The 15,780-nt window shown below is 32.9% G+C and overlaps 2 protein-coding genes across 5 annotated transcripts; one reads left to right on the top strand and one right to left on the bottom strand.

The window, feature by feature from the left end:
- Window positions 1-1,670: 1,670 nt before the first annotated feature.
- LOC106757601 (protein ANTAGONIST OF LIKE HETEROCHROMATIN PROTEIN 1) lies at window positions 1,671-3,561 on the top strand. Its single transcript, XM_014640303.2, has 2 exons — window positions 1,671-2,074; window positions 2,412-3,561. Exons 1-2 carry the CDS (start codon window positions 1,927-1,929, stop codon window positions 3,446-3,448), a joined length of 1,185 nt encoding a protein of 394 aa, XP_014495789.1. The 5' UTR covers window positions 1,671-1,926; the 3' UTR covers window positions 3,449-3,561.
- A 210-nt stretch (window positions 3,562-3,771) lies between these two features.
- On the bottom strand, window positions 3,772-11,457 carry LOC106757600 (protein NETWORKED 1D). Of its 4 annotated transcripts, none has more exons than XM_022779089.1 (6): window positions 11,395-11,457; window positions 11,032-11,287; window positions 10,698-10,766; window positions 10,295-10,534; window positions 5,270-9,501; window positions 3,772-5,177 (listed from the first exon to the last, which is right to left on the bottom strand). In XM_022779089.1, the coding sequence occupies exons 4-6, from the start codon at window positions 10,395-10,397 to the stop codon at window positions 3,990-3,992; spliced, it is 5,523 nt and encodes a 1,840-aa protein (XP_022634810.1). In that variant the 5' UTR covers window positions 10,398-10,534; window positions 10,698-10,766; window positions 11,032-11,287; window positions 11,395-11,457; the 3' UTR covers window positions 3,772-3,989. The 4 variants fall into 4 exon arrangements, with proteins under 4 accessions (XP_022634810.1, XP_022634811.1, XP_014495787.1 ...); XM_022779090.1 differs by having other exon boundaries at window positions 10,295-10,531; XM_014640301.2 differs by having other exon boundaries at window positions 10,698-10,746.
- Between the last annotated feature and the right edge of the window lie 4,323 nt (window positions 11,458-15,780).

The raw sequence follows: 15,780 nt of genomic DNA, 5'->3' as shown, positions 1-15,780 counted from the left end.
TATCTCTTTCATTTTCACTTTATGTTCTGGTTTTTCATTGTTATGAATTAAAATACATTACAATGCTGACCAAGAAGATTGTAGTTTTTCGTCCAACTGGTTTTGTTGTTGTGTAAATCTGAAGAACTTTTCTGAATTAAAAATGACTTTGAAAACTTTATGCAGTTTCTTCAATATGCTAGAAGGCATTATTGGGAAGGGTGGGGTCAAAGGCTGTTTAGTCAAAGTTAAATTAGGAAAAAGGTGATGGAGAAGGGAAAAAGAGATAAAGAAGAGAAAAAGCATTAGATGTTGTTATGTCTAAGAAAAATCTTAATAACTTTAATCAAGTAAAAAAAAATTATAATGTTTTAGAATTTTTTAATACCATTCCAAATCCACACCAAGAAACTCTATTGTTCATCACTTTTTCTCCTTATATTATAAAATTTATACACGTCTCCATAACATTGAAGTCCCTTGTAATCGTCATAGTTTTGTTAATTTGTGTTGACTCTAATAATAAGATTTTAAATGAACCAAATAAATAGTCTTATAATAAAGATTTAACAAAGTTCAATAGTGTATCCATCTCCTCCTCAGCATACCAATCACCTATTGATTAATAATGTTACATTCAATATATATTATTGATTAGAAATAATGTTACATTTAATATATATTATTATACATTATTGATCAGAAATAATGTTACAATATCAATGTTTATAATGTTTATATAGAATAGGATACAATATCCCTCTTGTGTTTGTACCACATTATCCTTTAAACTCCTAATCCATTTTGTCTAAACGTAACAAAGAAGTGGGCTCAAAGGTCCTAAGGGCCCATTAGGACAAAATTTTCAGGAAACTTTTTGATGGGGGTGGAGAAAGAAATTTAATAGACTGTATAAAGCAACAACCTTATGTCATTCCACTCTCCTTGCTCCAACATCTTTTTCTTAAAAATAAAATATGACTCATGCCCAATATATTTATCCATGTTCTTTTACTACTTTTAAAAATACACACGACATTGCATCTTGAGGTTTACATTTTAAAAAATTTAAAAGATAATTTGAATCATTATTGTCAGATATTGTAATTAAAATGTTATAAACCAATAAATTTTTAAAATATATTTTAATTTTTCCTTTTTATAGTTTGATTTAAGAGATATTAAAGAATAAAAATTGAATGAGGTTATGGCAAGCAATTATATGATTTATTGCTAGAGAAAGTAATTACATGGAAAAATAATTTTGGAAAAAGATGATACACACTAAATTAAAATAATCTCTTTTAAATATTATAATAGATTACATATGCTATGAGCCATATATATAACTCTTGAAAACATGACCATCTAAATACATTTTGGCATCATTTTTTTTTTGGTTGGTACCCTCCTCCATATAAAGATCTTTCTATTGATACCTTTTGTGTATCTTCTATGTGTTTTGAGAAAATAGTTCTATATATTATGATATTTCAGAATATCCCCTTTCTTGGATTCCTTTCAAAACTAAGTAAAAGAGCTTTTTTTAAAAAATAAAATAAAAATTCCTTAGTGTTGGTCATGGTCATATGACAAGTGTTTTATTTTTAATTCATCGGAAAAGTATGAAATGTGCTTGTTCGTTAATGAAAGGGAATTTTAGGAAGAAGATTTTCAATTAATTTGTTCAAATTTTGAAAGGGTTTTGTTCTTCTGGGTAGACTATAGAAGCCCAAAGTTGCCATTTTTGAGAAATATAAAATCTTAAATTCGACAACAAAAGTACCCAAGACAAAGATAGCGTGTCCGACTTCGGAGTAACTTTCAGTTTCACTTCACTCTCTGTACTCTCCACTTCTTCTATCTCACCAAATAATCTCCACACGTCTAAGTAAGGTTCTCCTGTCACTTGAAACAGTGAATTATTCGTCCTGTTGTTAATGTTCAATGGCACCCTTCCAGAAAAAATCGAAGACCAAAAAGAAGACCAAGAAGTTCAAAAAACACAAAGAGGTGAGTCTTGTCCCTGTTGAGCCCAGAACCAGTGAGACCGATTGGTGGGACTCTTTCTGGCACAAGAATTCTACTACCCCAGGTATCTTCTCCTTTCCCATAATTTCATTCCCCTTCAAAGTTTCAAACTTTAATGATTTATGATTTATCATTGATGTTGTTCTGGAATGAAACCCTTCAAGGTCATGCATGTTTTTCTCTAGTGTTATCTCTTGATCAATTGTCAACAATTTTGTTGTTTATGTCTTGTTGGTAAAGAAATAAGGGGGTTTCCACGCGTGGGTTTTCTTCCCACACCCCATTGTTTGAGGTGGTGATCTCATTCAAATTGTTTAGCTGTTTTGGGTGGTGTTATGGATATGATTGATTTGATTTGAAATTTTTTTATTTGAATGGGTATGCTTGATGCAAACGTGCAGGATACTCTGTACCTGGCGATGAGGCGGAAGGGTTTAAGTATTTCTTCAGGGTGTCAAAGAGTTCTTTTGAATACATATGTTCCCTTGTGAGGGAGGATCTCATATCAAGGCCTCCATCAGGGCTCATCAACATAGAGGGAAGGCTTCTTAGTGTTGAGAAGCAGGTTGCAATTGCCCTTAGAAGGTTGGCTTCTGGTGAGTCTCAAGTTTCAGTTGGAGCTGCCTTTGGGGTTGGGCAGTCAACAGTGTCTCAGGTGACTTGGAGGTTCATAGAGGCACTGGAGGAACGTGCTAAACATCATCTCAATTGGCCAGATTTCAATAGAATACAGGAAATCAAGCGTGGTTTTGAAGCATCCTATGGGTTGCCTAATTGCTGTGGAGCCATTGATGCAACACACATCATGATGACCCTTCCGGCTGTCCAAACCTCAGATGACTGGTGTGATCAGGAGAAGAACTACAGCATGTTGTTGCAGGGAATTGTGGATCATGAAATGAGATTTATTGACATTATGACTGGTTTGCCTGGTGGCATGTCATTTTCCAGATTGTTGAAGTGTTCAGCATTTTTCAAGCTATCAGAGAATGGTGAACGTTTAAACGGAAGTGTGAAAGCTTTGGCTGGAGATGTTATAAGAGAATACGTCGTTGGTGGGTGCAGTTATCCTCTTCTTCAATGGCTCATGACTCCTTATGAAACTAATGGAGCTAATGCCATATCAGTTTCACAGTCTACATTCAATCAGAAACATGGAGCTGGAAAGCTTCTTGCTGTGAAGGCATTCTCCTTGTTAAAGGGAAGTTGGAGAATCCTGAGTAAGGTTATGTGGAGACCTGATAAGAGGAAATTGCCCAGCATTATCTTGACATGTTGTTTGCTCCATAACATAATCATTGACCGTGGAGACTCCTTTCAACCAGACGTTGCCTTGTCTGGCCATCATGATTCTGGATATCAAGAATTGCATTGCAAACAAGTTGACCCTTTGGGGAGGACCATGCGAGATATTTTGGCCAAGCATTTAAAGCAATAATGTACTTAGATGTTCATGATATTTCTGATGTTACCTTTTGTACATCTGATCTAGAATTTGACTTTTGACCGCGGCATTCTGTCTTTGAAATTAAGAAACCGAGTTTTCTCCCCTTTTTGGTTTGGAATTGTGATTTATCCCCTTGATTTTGGTTAATGTTAATTATTCTTGAAATATATGTTTCCGAACAGTTAGCTAGATTATTAGCCTTGAATCTTGTAGGATAATTTGTCCATGAGCCATTGTATCGCAGCAACTAGTCCTATTCTCTTATAACAAACGATGCTTAAGACGCAAACAAAACAGAAAAAAAGTTAAATAATTGCATGTGGCACCACAAAGGTAATCATGGTAATAGCTAGACAAGAATGGCATGTTTAAACAAGAAGGATTACATAACATGTACAGCAGGATCTCTACGCTACAAGAACCGTAGATCCTCTATATTGAGAAACAAGTACGGTCTTGAACCATCTCTAGATTACAAAGAAAAAAGGTAAACGTCTAATGTAATTTAAACTAAGTTAAAACTCCGGCTGACTTAATCTCCCTTAGTGGGAGGCTGCATACATGCACAAAAGGGTGCTTTCTTCTTCTTTTTCTGGTAGTTTCTTCTCGTCCCATCATAGAGATAGTCTCGCAAAAGGACTTTTGAATTTCGTTCATCTATCATCGCCTTTCCTTTGCCTTCTTTTTCATCATTCAACTTTAGAAGTAAAAATTGCAGTCTTTGCACCTCCAACTGCAGCCGTCCTATCTTTTCAGACCCTTTCCGAGCCTGTTCTGAAACTCTCCTCCTGCTGACACTTCCACTCTCATTTGATTCTGCTGTATACTTCGCAGCAAAGGATGAAGTACCCTCTTCTACATTTTTCTTCAACTTGTTGTTGGCATCAAACAACTTTGTGATGGCTTCCTGGGTAGTTTCAAGCTGCCCTTTCACCGTATCGAACTCAATGCCTTTTCCCTTTGTGCTCTCAGTAATTTCTAGCTTGCTCATCAAATCTTGCACCGTAATTTCTAGGTTTGTCAACTTTTGAGCATCAGAATCAAGTCTTTCTAAAATCTTCCTCCTGTTGCCTTCTTCATGTGAATGTGGCAGTGTCAATCTTCTTGAGATCTCTAATTTGTCCACACCCAACTCCTTCTCAATCAAGGACTCCACGGATGGATATTTGCTTCTGAGTTCCTTGGTTGTTCTCTTTTGTTGGTATCCAGTAGGCACAATGGTTGTCTTCTGCGCCTTTCCAACTGTCAGCCCGATAACGCCATCCTTGTTAGCAGTTTCCCACAATTCGAGCATCTGATCATCAGTCTCAAGAGTTCCTCTCCTACCTATCCCATATGAACATTCAGACGTTTGATCAAGCATGATGTCTTTTGGCAGAACTTCAATTTCTGCTACAGGGACATCTGACACTGATCTCTTTGATTTCAATTCAACAGAAGGTCGAGCTCGATGCCCCTTCGCTTCATGCGTTTCAGTAGCATACTTACTCGCTTGAATATTTCCTTGGCGCCAGCTGAATCCAGATTTCAACACTTGAATCTCTCTCATTTCATCCTTAGTTTTGAAAGTTTCATTCATCTGTTTAACAGCCGTTTCAATTGCATTGACTCTTTTCTGCATGTCTTGGAAATCAGGAAGTGCATCTATTGCCGCAGCATTCTGATATTCACCTGTTTGTTGACCACCTTCATTGTACTTGTGATACGCCAAACCTTTAACCTGGAAACAATGATTTAAAAAAAACTTCATTTTGTCAATGTAACCAGTGTAATAGTAACTGGTTCCCAGTTGAAAGATGACATGTAGATTACCTTTGATACTTTATCGTCATGCGGTTTTGCATGCCCAAGTGTTTGCATCTCCAAGGATGTTATGCAGTCATTCAGAGCACTGGCAGCCGGGACATAAGCAGCCAACTGAACCCGAAGCTTCCCGTTTTCACCTTCCAACTTGCAAACTCTTTCTTTCAACATTTCACTTTCCATGTCTTTAAAGTTGCTTCTGCGTTCAAGATCTTCACATGTATAGGCTAACTCACGGACCTTCTCTTCAAATAATGTCTCATTGACGGCAGAAATCTGCAGTCTAGTATAGAGTGTTGCAGCATGAGTTTCCCATTGTTTAATCTCATTTGTTCCCTTGAGTAGTTCTTGACTTAGCTTCTCTTCCCTCACTTTAATTTCTTCCAGTTCTTGGCGCAGATGCCTCATTTCTGCCTCCAACTTCCGATTCACTCCACCAAGGCATCCAAGCTCATCATTTTGTCGATCCTTGTCGGAGGATAATTTTAAAATTTGACTAGCTTGTTCTTCAAGTATCACCCTGGCTTCATCATACTTACTCTTCAAAACTTCCACCAATCTTTGCAATTCTATTTTCTCATCGTGTAAAGTGCTAAACATCTCTGATGCTTCCGAAATCTCATTTTCCTTTTGAGACAACAATTGCTTTCCATTCTTAATCTGACAATTTAACTGATCATTGATGGATTGAACTAATTTTAGTTCAATGCTTGACGTTGCAAAGGACTCTTTAAGATCAGAATTTTCCATTTGTACATCTTCTATTTTGTTCATCAATATTTTTAGTTTCTCCTCAGTGTCGGTATTTACAGAACAAAGTCTGTCGAGATTATTGCTTAGCTCTTTAAGTGCCAGGAGTTTTTCAAAGACAATGTTCTGGTATACCAGCGAGAGATTAGATTGTGTTATTGTCTCATGAATCATAACGCAGATTTCATCTTCCATCTTACTTTTCTCTTCACCCAGGTCCATAAATCTTCTCATCAAGGAGTTTTTCTCTTCAAAGATTTTGCAACTTTCTTCCTTTATGTTTTGGTGATCCTCTTTCAAATCTAACAGCTGTTTGCATAAATTATCTATTTCAGTGGCCATCACTTCCATTTTTTCTTCTCCTTTCCTTATTGTCAACTTCAATTCCTGATTCTTCTCCAATATCTTTTGTACCTCTGCCTGCAATGTTAAGAACTGTGTAGACTGGGTTTTCAACTCCTTGTCTAGGGAATTTCTTTCCGTCAAAATATTTTCAGCCTCTAATTTCAACTGGCCAAGGAATGTAATAAGAACTGAATTCTCAATGGCCACTTGCTGGCTTTCATTGAAAATTGTGACAAAAGAACTTTGTGTCTCTTGAAGTTTGCCATGTACGTGGTTCAGAAGCTCCTGATCCTTTTCAATCATATTTTCACACCAAGGCTCACTGTTAACATCAAGAGTCTTCAACACCTGAAGCAGCCCGATCCTAAGTATTTTAATTTTCTCAGACAATGAATTAACATCAGCTTGCTTTTGAGTGTTGTCATTCTCCAATTTAGATATCAATCTATCAGACAGTTTGGAAGCCTCCAAGAGTCCCTGACACTCAACTAGAAGGGAGAAGTTCCTTTGCTCCAAATCCTGGATACATCTCTGCAAGATGAATATTTCCATTTGAGCATGTACAGATCTGTCCATTTCTTCTTCATATTCTTTTGTCTGGTAATCTGCATCTTCTTGGAGAACGAAAATTTGTAATTCCTTCTCAGCCAAGTGACATTCATTCGATTGCACAATTCTGGAATGTTCTTCCCTCTCAGCATATAAGGAAACAAGTAGCTCTTCCAACTTTAAAAGTGCAGATTCCCTTTCTGCTTTCAATTCAGAATGCTTCAGTTCCAATTCACTGTGTTGTTTCCCAAGATCTTTCAGAGTTTGATGAGTGATGTTGAATTGTGAAACTAAGGTTTCTTTGTCAGAGTTTAGACTGGACTTCTCATGGTCTAGCAACAGACAAGAGTCTTCTAAAATCTTTGACTTTATCCTTAATCCTTCAAGCTCAGCATTCACGTCACATAATGAATTTTCTAAAAGGTTGTTTTTTTCTGAGAGTTTTTCGAGCTGCTTAGCTGTGGTTTGTAACTGAGAAAACAAGGTGGCTTTCTCGGCTGCAAGAGTGGCTTTCTCCCCAAGAAAAGATTCGCAAGTTTGTTCCAATACCTTTACCTTTCCTCTAGCCTTCTCAAGCTCCACAGTCAAATCTGAAAGAGACCTCTCCAAAACAGAATTCTTCTCTAAAAGCTTCTCCATGGTCTCCACTTTTTCCTTTAGAGCTGCTTTCTCATCTTTGTAGGTTTCACATGTTTCCTTCAGCTTCGAGTTCTCATCTTGCAAGTTCTTCACAGAAGAGACAAAGCACTGAGGATCTAAGTCAGTTGATCTGACATCCTCCATAATGGATTCATGTCTTTTATTCACATCATTAAGCTCCTCTTTAAGATAGTAAATTTCTTGCTGGAGAGCATTTCTTTCATCTACCTGCAGTCCAACCTCCAGTTCAAGTTTCTTTATTATCTCCCTCAAATTTATTATCTCATCCTTCATTTTTTTTATAGACAAAGATGAAGATAATTTAAGCTCATTTAGAGTTTTGTTTTCCACTTTGGCCTTGTGAGCTTCATCCTCCAAAGCCTGCTTGTGGGATTCCATATTCTCCAGAATTTCAGCCTTACCATGAAGCTCGGTGGCAAGAGATCTTAGTTCTTCCTGAGATTGAGAATGCAAATTCTGAAGAGTTTGGAAAGCAGCTTCAGCCTCGATGAATCGCAATCTCTCCTCTTGTATGCAAGTCCAGAGTTTACCCAATTCTTTCTGCTTCTCACTAAGTTCTTCACTCTGAGATCCCAACTTCTGTGCTAAAGACTGCAATTCAGATTGCAAAGTCTGATTAGATGTTTCCAAGAGAAAACACTTCTGTTCAGAACTATGTAACTTTTCAACCCCATCATTTATCTTGCAGTTTAGCTTATACACCTCCTCTTGGGCACAAGAGAGTTTATGCTCCAAACTGGAAATTATCTCTAAGCATTGTTGATAACAGTGAGCTGCATCTTCCTTCTCTGCAGTAAGTTTAGCAATTTCTGACTTCATGCTCTCAATTTCATTTTTTGCATCATCAGCTTGTTCTTTAAATATCCTTGCGTTCTCTTCAGCTTGTATGAGTCTCTCCTCTAGTTTTGACAACTCCTCCAAGGACTGGTTATATTGAGCAAGGGCAGCTTCCTTTTGAGCTTCTATTCTAGCAAGGTCTTGATTTAAGAATTCAGCTTTAGTTTCAGCTCTAGTAGCTCGTTCACTGAGTTCTCCTACATCCTTTTGGGCAGAAGAAATGTGATTCTCCAGATTGTATATTTTCTCCAAGCATTGCTGGTACTGAAGAAGACTAACTTCTCTTTCAGCCTGTAATTCATTAAGGGCTTCCTTCAAAGTTTGAACTTCAGCTTCAGCTATGTTTGCTCGTTCATTAAGTCCTTGAGAATTCTCTCTTGCACGAGACATTTCTGATTCCAGATTAGACAATCTCTCCAAACTCTGCTGATACTGAAGCAAGCCAGCCTCCTTTTCACTTTCTAAGTTAGACAGGGCTTTCTTTAAGGCCAAAATTTCTGTCTCAGCTTTTGTCATCCGTTCAGACTCAGATAAGACTTGACTCCTACTATCTTGGCTTTCATTGTCTTGCCCATTAATCTCTTCTACGTCAAGAAAATTCAGCCCCCTTCGAACACGCCCTTCTGAAGACTTTGCATGATCTTTTGGTTCTCCAGACATAAATAGATCGTTGAGCTGTTTCAACCCCTTTCTGCTTATACCACAATCAGTTTCATCAGTATAAGATCCATTTCTTATGATGGCATGGAAATGAGTTGAAGCATCCTTTTGCAATTCATCTGAGTCAAGAAATGAACGGGAGAAGGTGAGTGTCTCTGGTGTATGTGGCTCAGTCTCCATGTAAGAAACTGCAGGTGAATCATCTGCTGATGCAGGAGGCACTTGATTAGGAAATGCTTCAGCCATGGTACGATGGGCCTGACGAATAACTCCAGTTGCATGATCATATCTCTCAGCCAATGCCCGGTATGCACGATAAAACTCTTCAACTAATTTCATGAGCTCTGGCCGTTTCTTATAATACATTTCTGCCCTCCTTGCAAAGGAATCTGCATCTTCTTCAATAAGCTTGATCATTTGCTTCACCTTGGAATCCATATCTGTTCATGAGAAGTTACCGATGAGATAAATTAACGAGTTTCAGGGAATTTACAAAGAAGTTAACGGCAAAATTTCATTTTTCAAGGAAATAGAAGCTGTAAGTGAAAGGAATGTAATATAGGAACTAGATATGGCTTATAATCCTACACAGACTTCCATAAAATTGCCTGTAACATCTGACATTTTCATACAAGACAGAACTGATACTTGTGAATTTTAGATAGAAATGTAATTTTAATTTTAATGAAGATATACACTAGCAAAGAAGATTCTGAAAGATGTGTCAAAATACAATACTGCAGTTTCATTATATGCTTCCTTGCATTGCAAAGTTTCTACTAAAGTGCATCATGATTGTAGGTAAATTTGGAAGTAAAACCGGAAACTGGTTTAAACCAGAATAAATCTTTTTGCCATTCACTCCCAAAGGGTGAATATATACATTGACAATTACAAATGATGAACCAGAACACTTTGTAACGAGTCCAATAATCTTAAGATGTTATCAACAACTATTTTAAAAGCTCAAATTTTACAAGGTCTTATATCAGCATCAGCAATTATCTGGTATCAAACAAATACTATAACTAAAATTAAAAAGAAAGAAGAAGAAGAAGAAGAAGAATCTTGTTCAATTAAATTTTGTTTCGGGTTTTACAGAAGCATTCCTTCCTCTTAAACATGAGAAAACAAGATACGAGTTCAATTTAATCTCTAACCATCAAGGTGTCAGGTGATGAATAGCAACTATGTCAACATTGCAAACGGAAGTGCTTCCAAAACAAGAATTACCAGTCAGATTCTCTTGGAGCCATTTCGAGTTCTTGGGGCTAATGTGACTGTCCCACCACCATGAATACATTCCTCTAGAATCAGCATGGGACAGAGCCGCCATCACTCCAGCCAAGTAAACCAACACCAACACTGTGTCTTCTGGTGTTGAAGAACTTAATCCGCAAAAGTTCAATGAAGAGTAACCAGGACCACGCTAACACTGTTACACAGTTGATGAGATACCAGTCTCTCTTGCTGCTACCATACAGTCATTGGAATAAACAAAAAAAATAAACAAAGGAATGCAAATGATTCAGTTTCAGATAAATCATAGACGCGCTTTTTCTCTCATCCAAGCAAAAGTAAATTTCAAAAACAACACCAAAAATAAAAAGGAAGAGAAAAAAGAAAAAGAAAATACCAGTTCAGTTGAACTCTTAAGTTCCAAGAGTGAATGAATCAACAAGCATCTGAAACACCAGAACCAGTGCTGATCAAACACAAAATTTCAATTACAACCACAGAAAAAAAAAAGGTAACAGAATTTGGCTAGTAAACAAAAACATAAATTATGTGCATGTCAGAAAATACAAAAAAATAAAATGTTATAAATTATTTCTCCGTGAAAATAATTCATGAACATGAGATGGCTACACCAAACACATGACCAGTCAAGAAGGTTGCACTCATAGTTAAGAGATCAAGGCTCAAAACCTGCAACATGAAGCTCATAATTCAGGTAACAAGCTACTCACCAAATAAAAACAAAATTCAAACTGAGGACATTCCAATCAACAGCAACGGCAATGAACAACTCCAACTGCTTTTCTTGACTTTTTTCTTTTTTATTCCATTTTTCAGAGTCACCCCATGTTGCTTAGATCTCTCTATTTTGCGGACAATGTTGTTTCTGTTCTGTGCTTGTCTCTCTCTCTCTCTCTCTTTCTTTCTTTCTCAGCTTTGCTTTTTATGCAGTATAGGTTGGTGGTACTGTCTTCCAGTGTCTCAGAACTGTTAAAGTGGAAAAGAAAACAAAATCATAACAAGTTGGCAAAGAAAGAAGAAAAAAAGGAAACATGGTATTAAGAAAAAAAAAACAATAAAAGTAATCAAATTACATTAATAAGTACTAAATTAGAATCTCAGACTCGATCACATAAATTTGGAACATTGAAGATGAAAACGGGAGATTCTGATATTAGTAGCCGCAATTGTATTTTTTTCCGTTACGATTATACTAAAATAAAAATATAGAATATGTAATGAAGATGAAATTATTTGTTATGTTAAAACATTAAAAAAGAGTATCTAAATACTGCTTAAGCAGTAATGTGTCAAAATTATGATAAAAAGTAGTAGGAACGACAGTTGCGTGTATTTTACGAGGAGAGGTATAATGTGGTTTTGTTAGCGTTACCAAAAATTTCAAACATGTCGCGGACTTTAGGGTGAACTTATTCCTATGTAATGCAATGTAATAATAACATTTTGTTGCCGTTGCAGAATGGTGCTTCACTGTGTGAACAATGAAAATGTGAAAAAAGCAACACTATTATTATTATTGCGTGTCAAAAAGTAATGCTTGTACCAAACAAAAGTCATACGCTCCCACATTTAAAATATACCAAAATACGTAGTTGCTTTTTTAGTTTTTATTTACCGACTCCATAAATATTTTTAAATATAAATCAAAATACCACTATTAATCTTTGTTTGAAAGAAACATGTCCACATTTAATGTTCAATGGAGGACACTCAAACATGATTAACTCCAAAAAGATGAGGTCTGAATAAAAAAAGATATTTTATTTTCCATTTAAGATATGGGATATTTAGATATCAAAGCCATTTAAGTCTATTTAAAAATAATATATGTGAATTTAATAAGACTATTATCAACGGATATACTAAAATAATTAACAGATGTCCTTAAGACAATATATCATACTTATTTATCATGTAAAATAGTTAAAGTGAAAATAACTTAAAACAACACACAACACAACCCTATTGTATTTTTAGTGAAGGAATTGAATATAAGTTATACATAACCATATATAAACAAACCAATTAGTACATATAATATGTTTAATTAAAAAACAAACATTTTTAATTTTTTTTCATTTAAGTCAAACTTCTTTTTCATTTTTATATTTTTAATTTAATAAATTTAGTCTTTTAATTTTTTAAAATATGTTATTTAATTACTATTTCTTATTTTATTTCTTCATGCAAAATAAAAATATTGACCATGCATTCTTTAAAAAAATATTATATTTCCTATAATTTTTCTTAATTGTTTTCTTAATATTTCATATTCTCATGTACTAAATGCATTTTTATTAGCAACAAACTTTTGTAAATTTAATGAAACCATTAGATAATTATATTTAAAAAAAAAATCTATCTATAGAGGATATTTATTTTCAAAATTGTCAATGAGTGTGGTTTCTAAAAAAATAAATTACTTTTAAAACAATAAAATGAAATTGTAGTTTTTCACACTCTAAAAGACAGTTGTATACAACAAACAATTTATATAATTAAAAGAAAAAAAAAAAGTTGACATAAAATAATAAGATGATAGAGAGAATGTGTGAAAATGACAAGTGTGAATAAAATAAAATAAAAAATGTAAAATTTTTCGACATAACTCGTGTCACACGTCACCCAGCAAATCCCTTTGTCCCATTAGGAAAACCATACGAGTTTTTCGTGCGAGAAAATAATATACTTTCGACATTCGATAAATTTGTATTTAACTCACTAATAATTAATATATTTAAATATTATTTGAATAAAAGATATATTAATATATTTTTCTTGTAATACGCTTAACTGTTGTATTAGAATTTTTGAAACAAGAATAAAATGTTACATTGATCATCATTATTAATTAACTTTCTATCAGCAGTAGATATTTACACTTTAACTATTACGTGTTTGTAGCCTACGTGAAAATCAAATAATTAAATTTTGAATCATTTTTAAAATGTGATATCAAAATAATTAACTGTGAAGTAAAAAACCTACTTTAACAGAAAAAAACCTGTGTATAGTTGAAAAGATTTTTTTAATTAATGATTAATTAAAAAAATTTCATGTGAAAAAAATCATAATTTTCTTTATTAATATTAGTTATTATTCCGAATATACGGTTTATTTTCAAAAACTTTGGAAATACAATATAAATATATATATATATATATATATATATATATATATATTATATATAAGTATATATGAATGAAATATTAAATTACAACCAATACTAGATATATTAAGAAATAGTTATTTAGAAAGTCAATTCATCTTAACCTGTCATGTTTTAGGGATTGAATGAGTTGATAGGTGAGATGTTATTTATCTAAGTTGACCCTTAAGTCGAATTTGTTATAGTCTCAAAAACATTTTAATTTTAAATTATGAATTGTAAGATTTATTTTAAAATTTTAATTATATTATAAACCCATTAATTATTTAAAATTTTCTTTTATGTAATTTTTTAAAATTACTTTTATGTTTTAATACTAAAATTTATCATTATCTTAAATATCAATAATGACTTTGTTTCAAAAGTATTTTCTCGTACTTTGCTTTCAAATACCCATTTTCAGTTTTTAAAAATCTAAAATACTGTGTTTAAATAGCCGTGTATATATTTTAAAATATTGTTTATTATATTTGTTGAATAAAAAACTCTGAAAAGCAATAAATTTATTCTCTAGATGGATGAAGAAAGTTTTAAGATTCCAACACTATTTATTAATTTATAAAGGTTTTGCTTTTATTTCTTATGACATGAAGTGTGCATGTGTGCTTGTGAGCTCAATGGCACGCGTAGATCATATAATAATCACACTCTTCAAACTTTAGATGCTCTTGTTCAAAGTAATCTTCTAACTTCATGTTAACGTTTGTACCATGATTTGCAGGATGTGGTAACTGCTCTAAGTTGCCTAGAAATCTGCACATGTTATATTAAAGAGAAATAATAGATAACATATTTTTATGAATAATGATACTTAAGACATTTTTTTATAATATTTGTACGAGTTATTACGTGATTGATTCAAAATTATTTCACAATCAATAATAATAATCATAAACACTATCATAAACTAATCACATAATAACACGTAGATAATATTCAAATATTGTCAAAAAAATGTTGTCTAAGTATCATTATATCTTCTATACAAATTATTAAAAAATAATTTTTTACATTTTTCAAAATAAATATAAAATTTTATATGTGCTAAAATATATTTTTCTATGCTAAAACAAACTATTTTTCTTTTACTGTCTGTGGTGATATCAATTTTTAAAGTCATCTTTTAAACCATGTTAAACAATATTTCTAACTAAAGCAACATACCAAAGTATGAGGTGTTTGACCTCATCACATGCAGCTATGTATTTAAAGTTCAGCATTTCCTTATAATTGTTTTACCAAAACTTCGTCCTCAAACTAAACAAATAAATTCGACAGTTGGCTTATCTTGAAAGTAGGCTAACAATAATAACCATGTGACTTGTGAATAAAATGAGCTGTCTCATTCTTTATAATCTAAAACATTGAGTTAATTATAAAATTATATCCAAAAATAAAATAAAATAAAATTATCATATATGATTATTAATTTTTATAATAAATTGTTTTATTAATAAAAAACTATATATATATAATGTTGATAAAAAAGAAAAAGGAAATATAGATTTCAAACTTGCAGAAGTCATAATGATGAACTCATGTTGGCCACAGTTTCTTGCTTTGATGGTTGCCTTCAGGTATAACATGGAAATCATGTTAACATAAAATAATCATTTTTAATTTATGTTTTTAGCTTTTAAGGTTGTAAAGTTATTAATAGAGTCTTATTTGATGATTAAACAATTCTAACATTTCACTCGCAATAATTAATATTTGGTCTATTTTTGTAATATAGAGTTAATCTCTTATATTTTAATTTTAGGAAGACTTCTTTTAGCTGTAATGATAATTAAATATTTTTATCGGTGTATTAATTTCATTTGTTTTTTTTTTCAATACCATTAATTATGAAAATAGATAACGACAATAATATCAAAATGGTTAACAAAACTCAAAATGTTATTCATATGATTTTTTTTTTCAATTCATCTCTTAAAAGTTTTAAATATATTTGAATTAAATAAATATAAAAAAAAACCAACATGTTTTCATATTTTAAGAATTAAATTTCAATCACAAATAAAAATTCATTTTTTAAGGTTAATTAAGTGTATTTAGTAGTTTAAACTGTAATTATTTTAATCTGTGTCAATTATTAGAATTTAGAGTCATAAAATTACTATAATCTCAATTTAATTTAACTCTCAGAATAATTATCACTAAAATTATTAAAGTCTATTTTAACCGTCTCTAAATTAATTTGAAAATGTTGTATTCAATATTTAACGGCACGCATATAGTGCTAGTAAAATCATGACTTAAGAAATTATTAGAGTTGGTTTCAATGGCT

This window comes from Vigna radiata, chromosome 3 (assembly GCF_000741045.1).
Source record: "Vigna radiata var. radiata cultivar VC1973A chromosome 3, Vradiata_ver6, whole genome shotgun sequence".
Lineage (NCBI taxonomy): Eukaryota > Viridiplantae > Streptophyta > Magnoliopsida > Fabales > Fabaceae > Vigna > Vigna radiata.
Note: the sequence above shows the minus strand (reverse complement) of the source record. Positions and strands in the feature narration are given on the sequence as shown.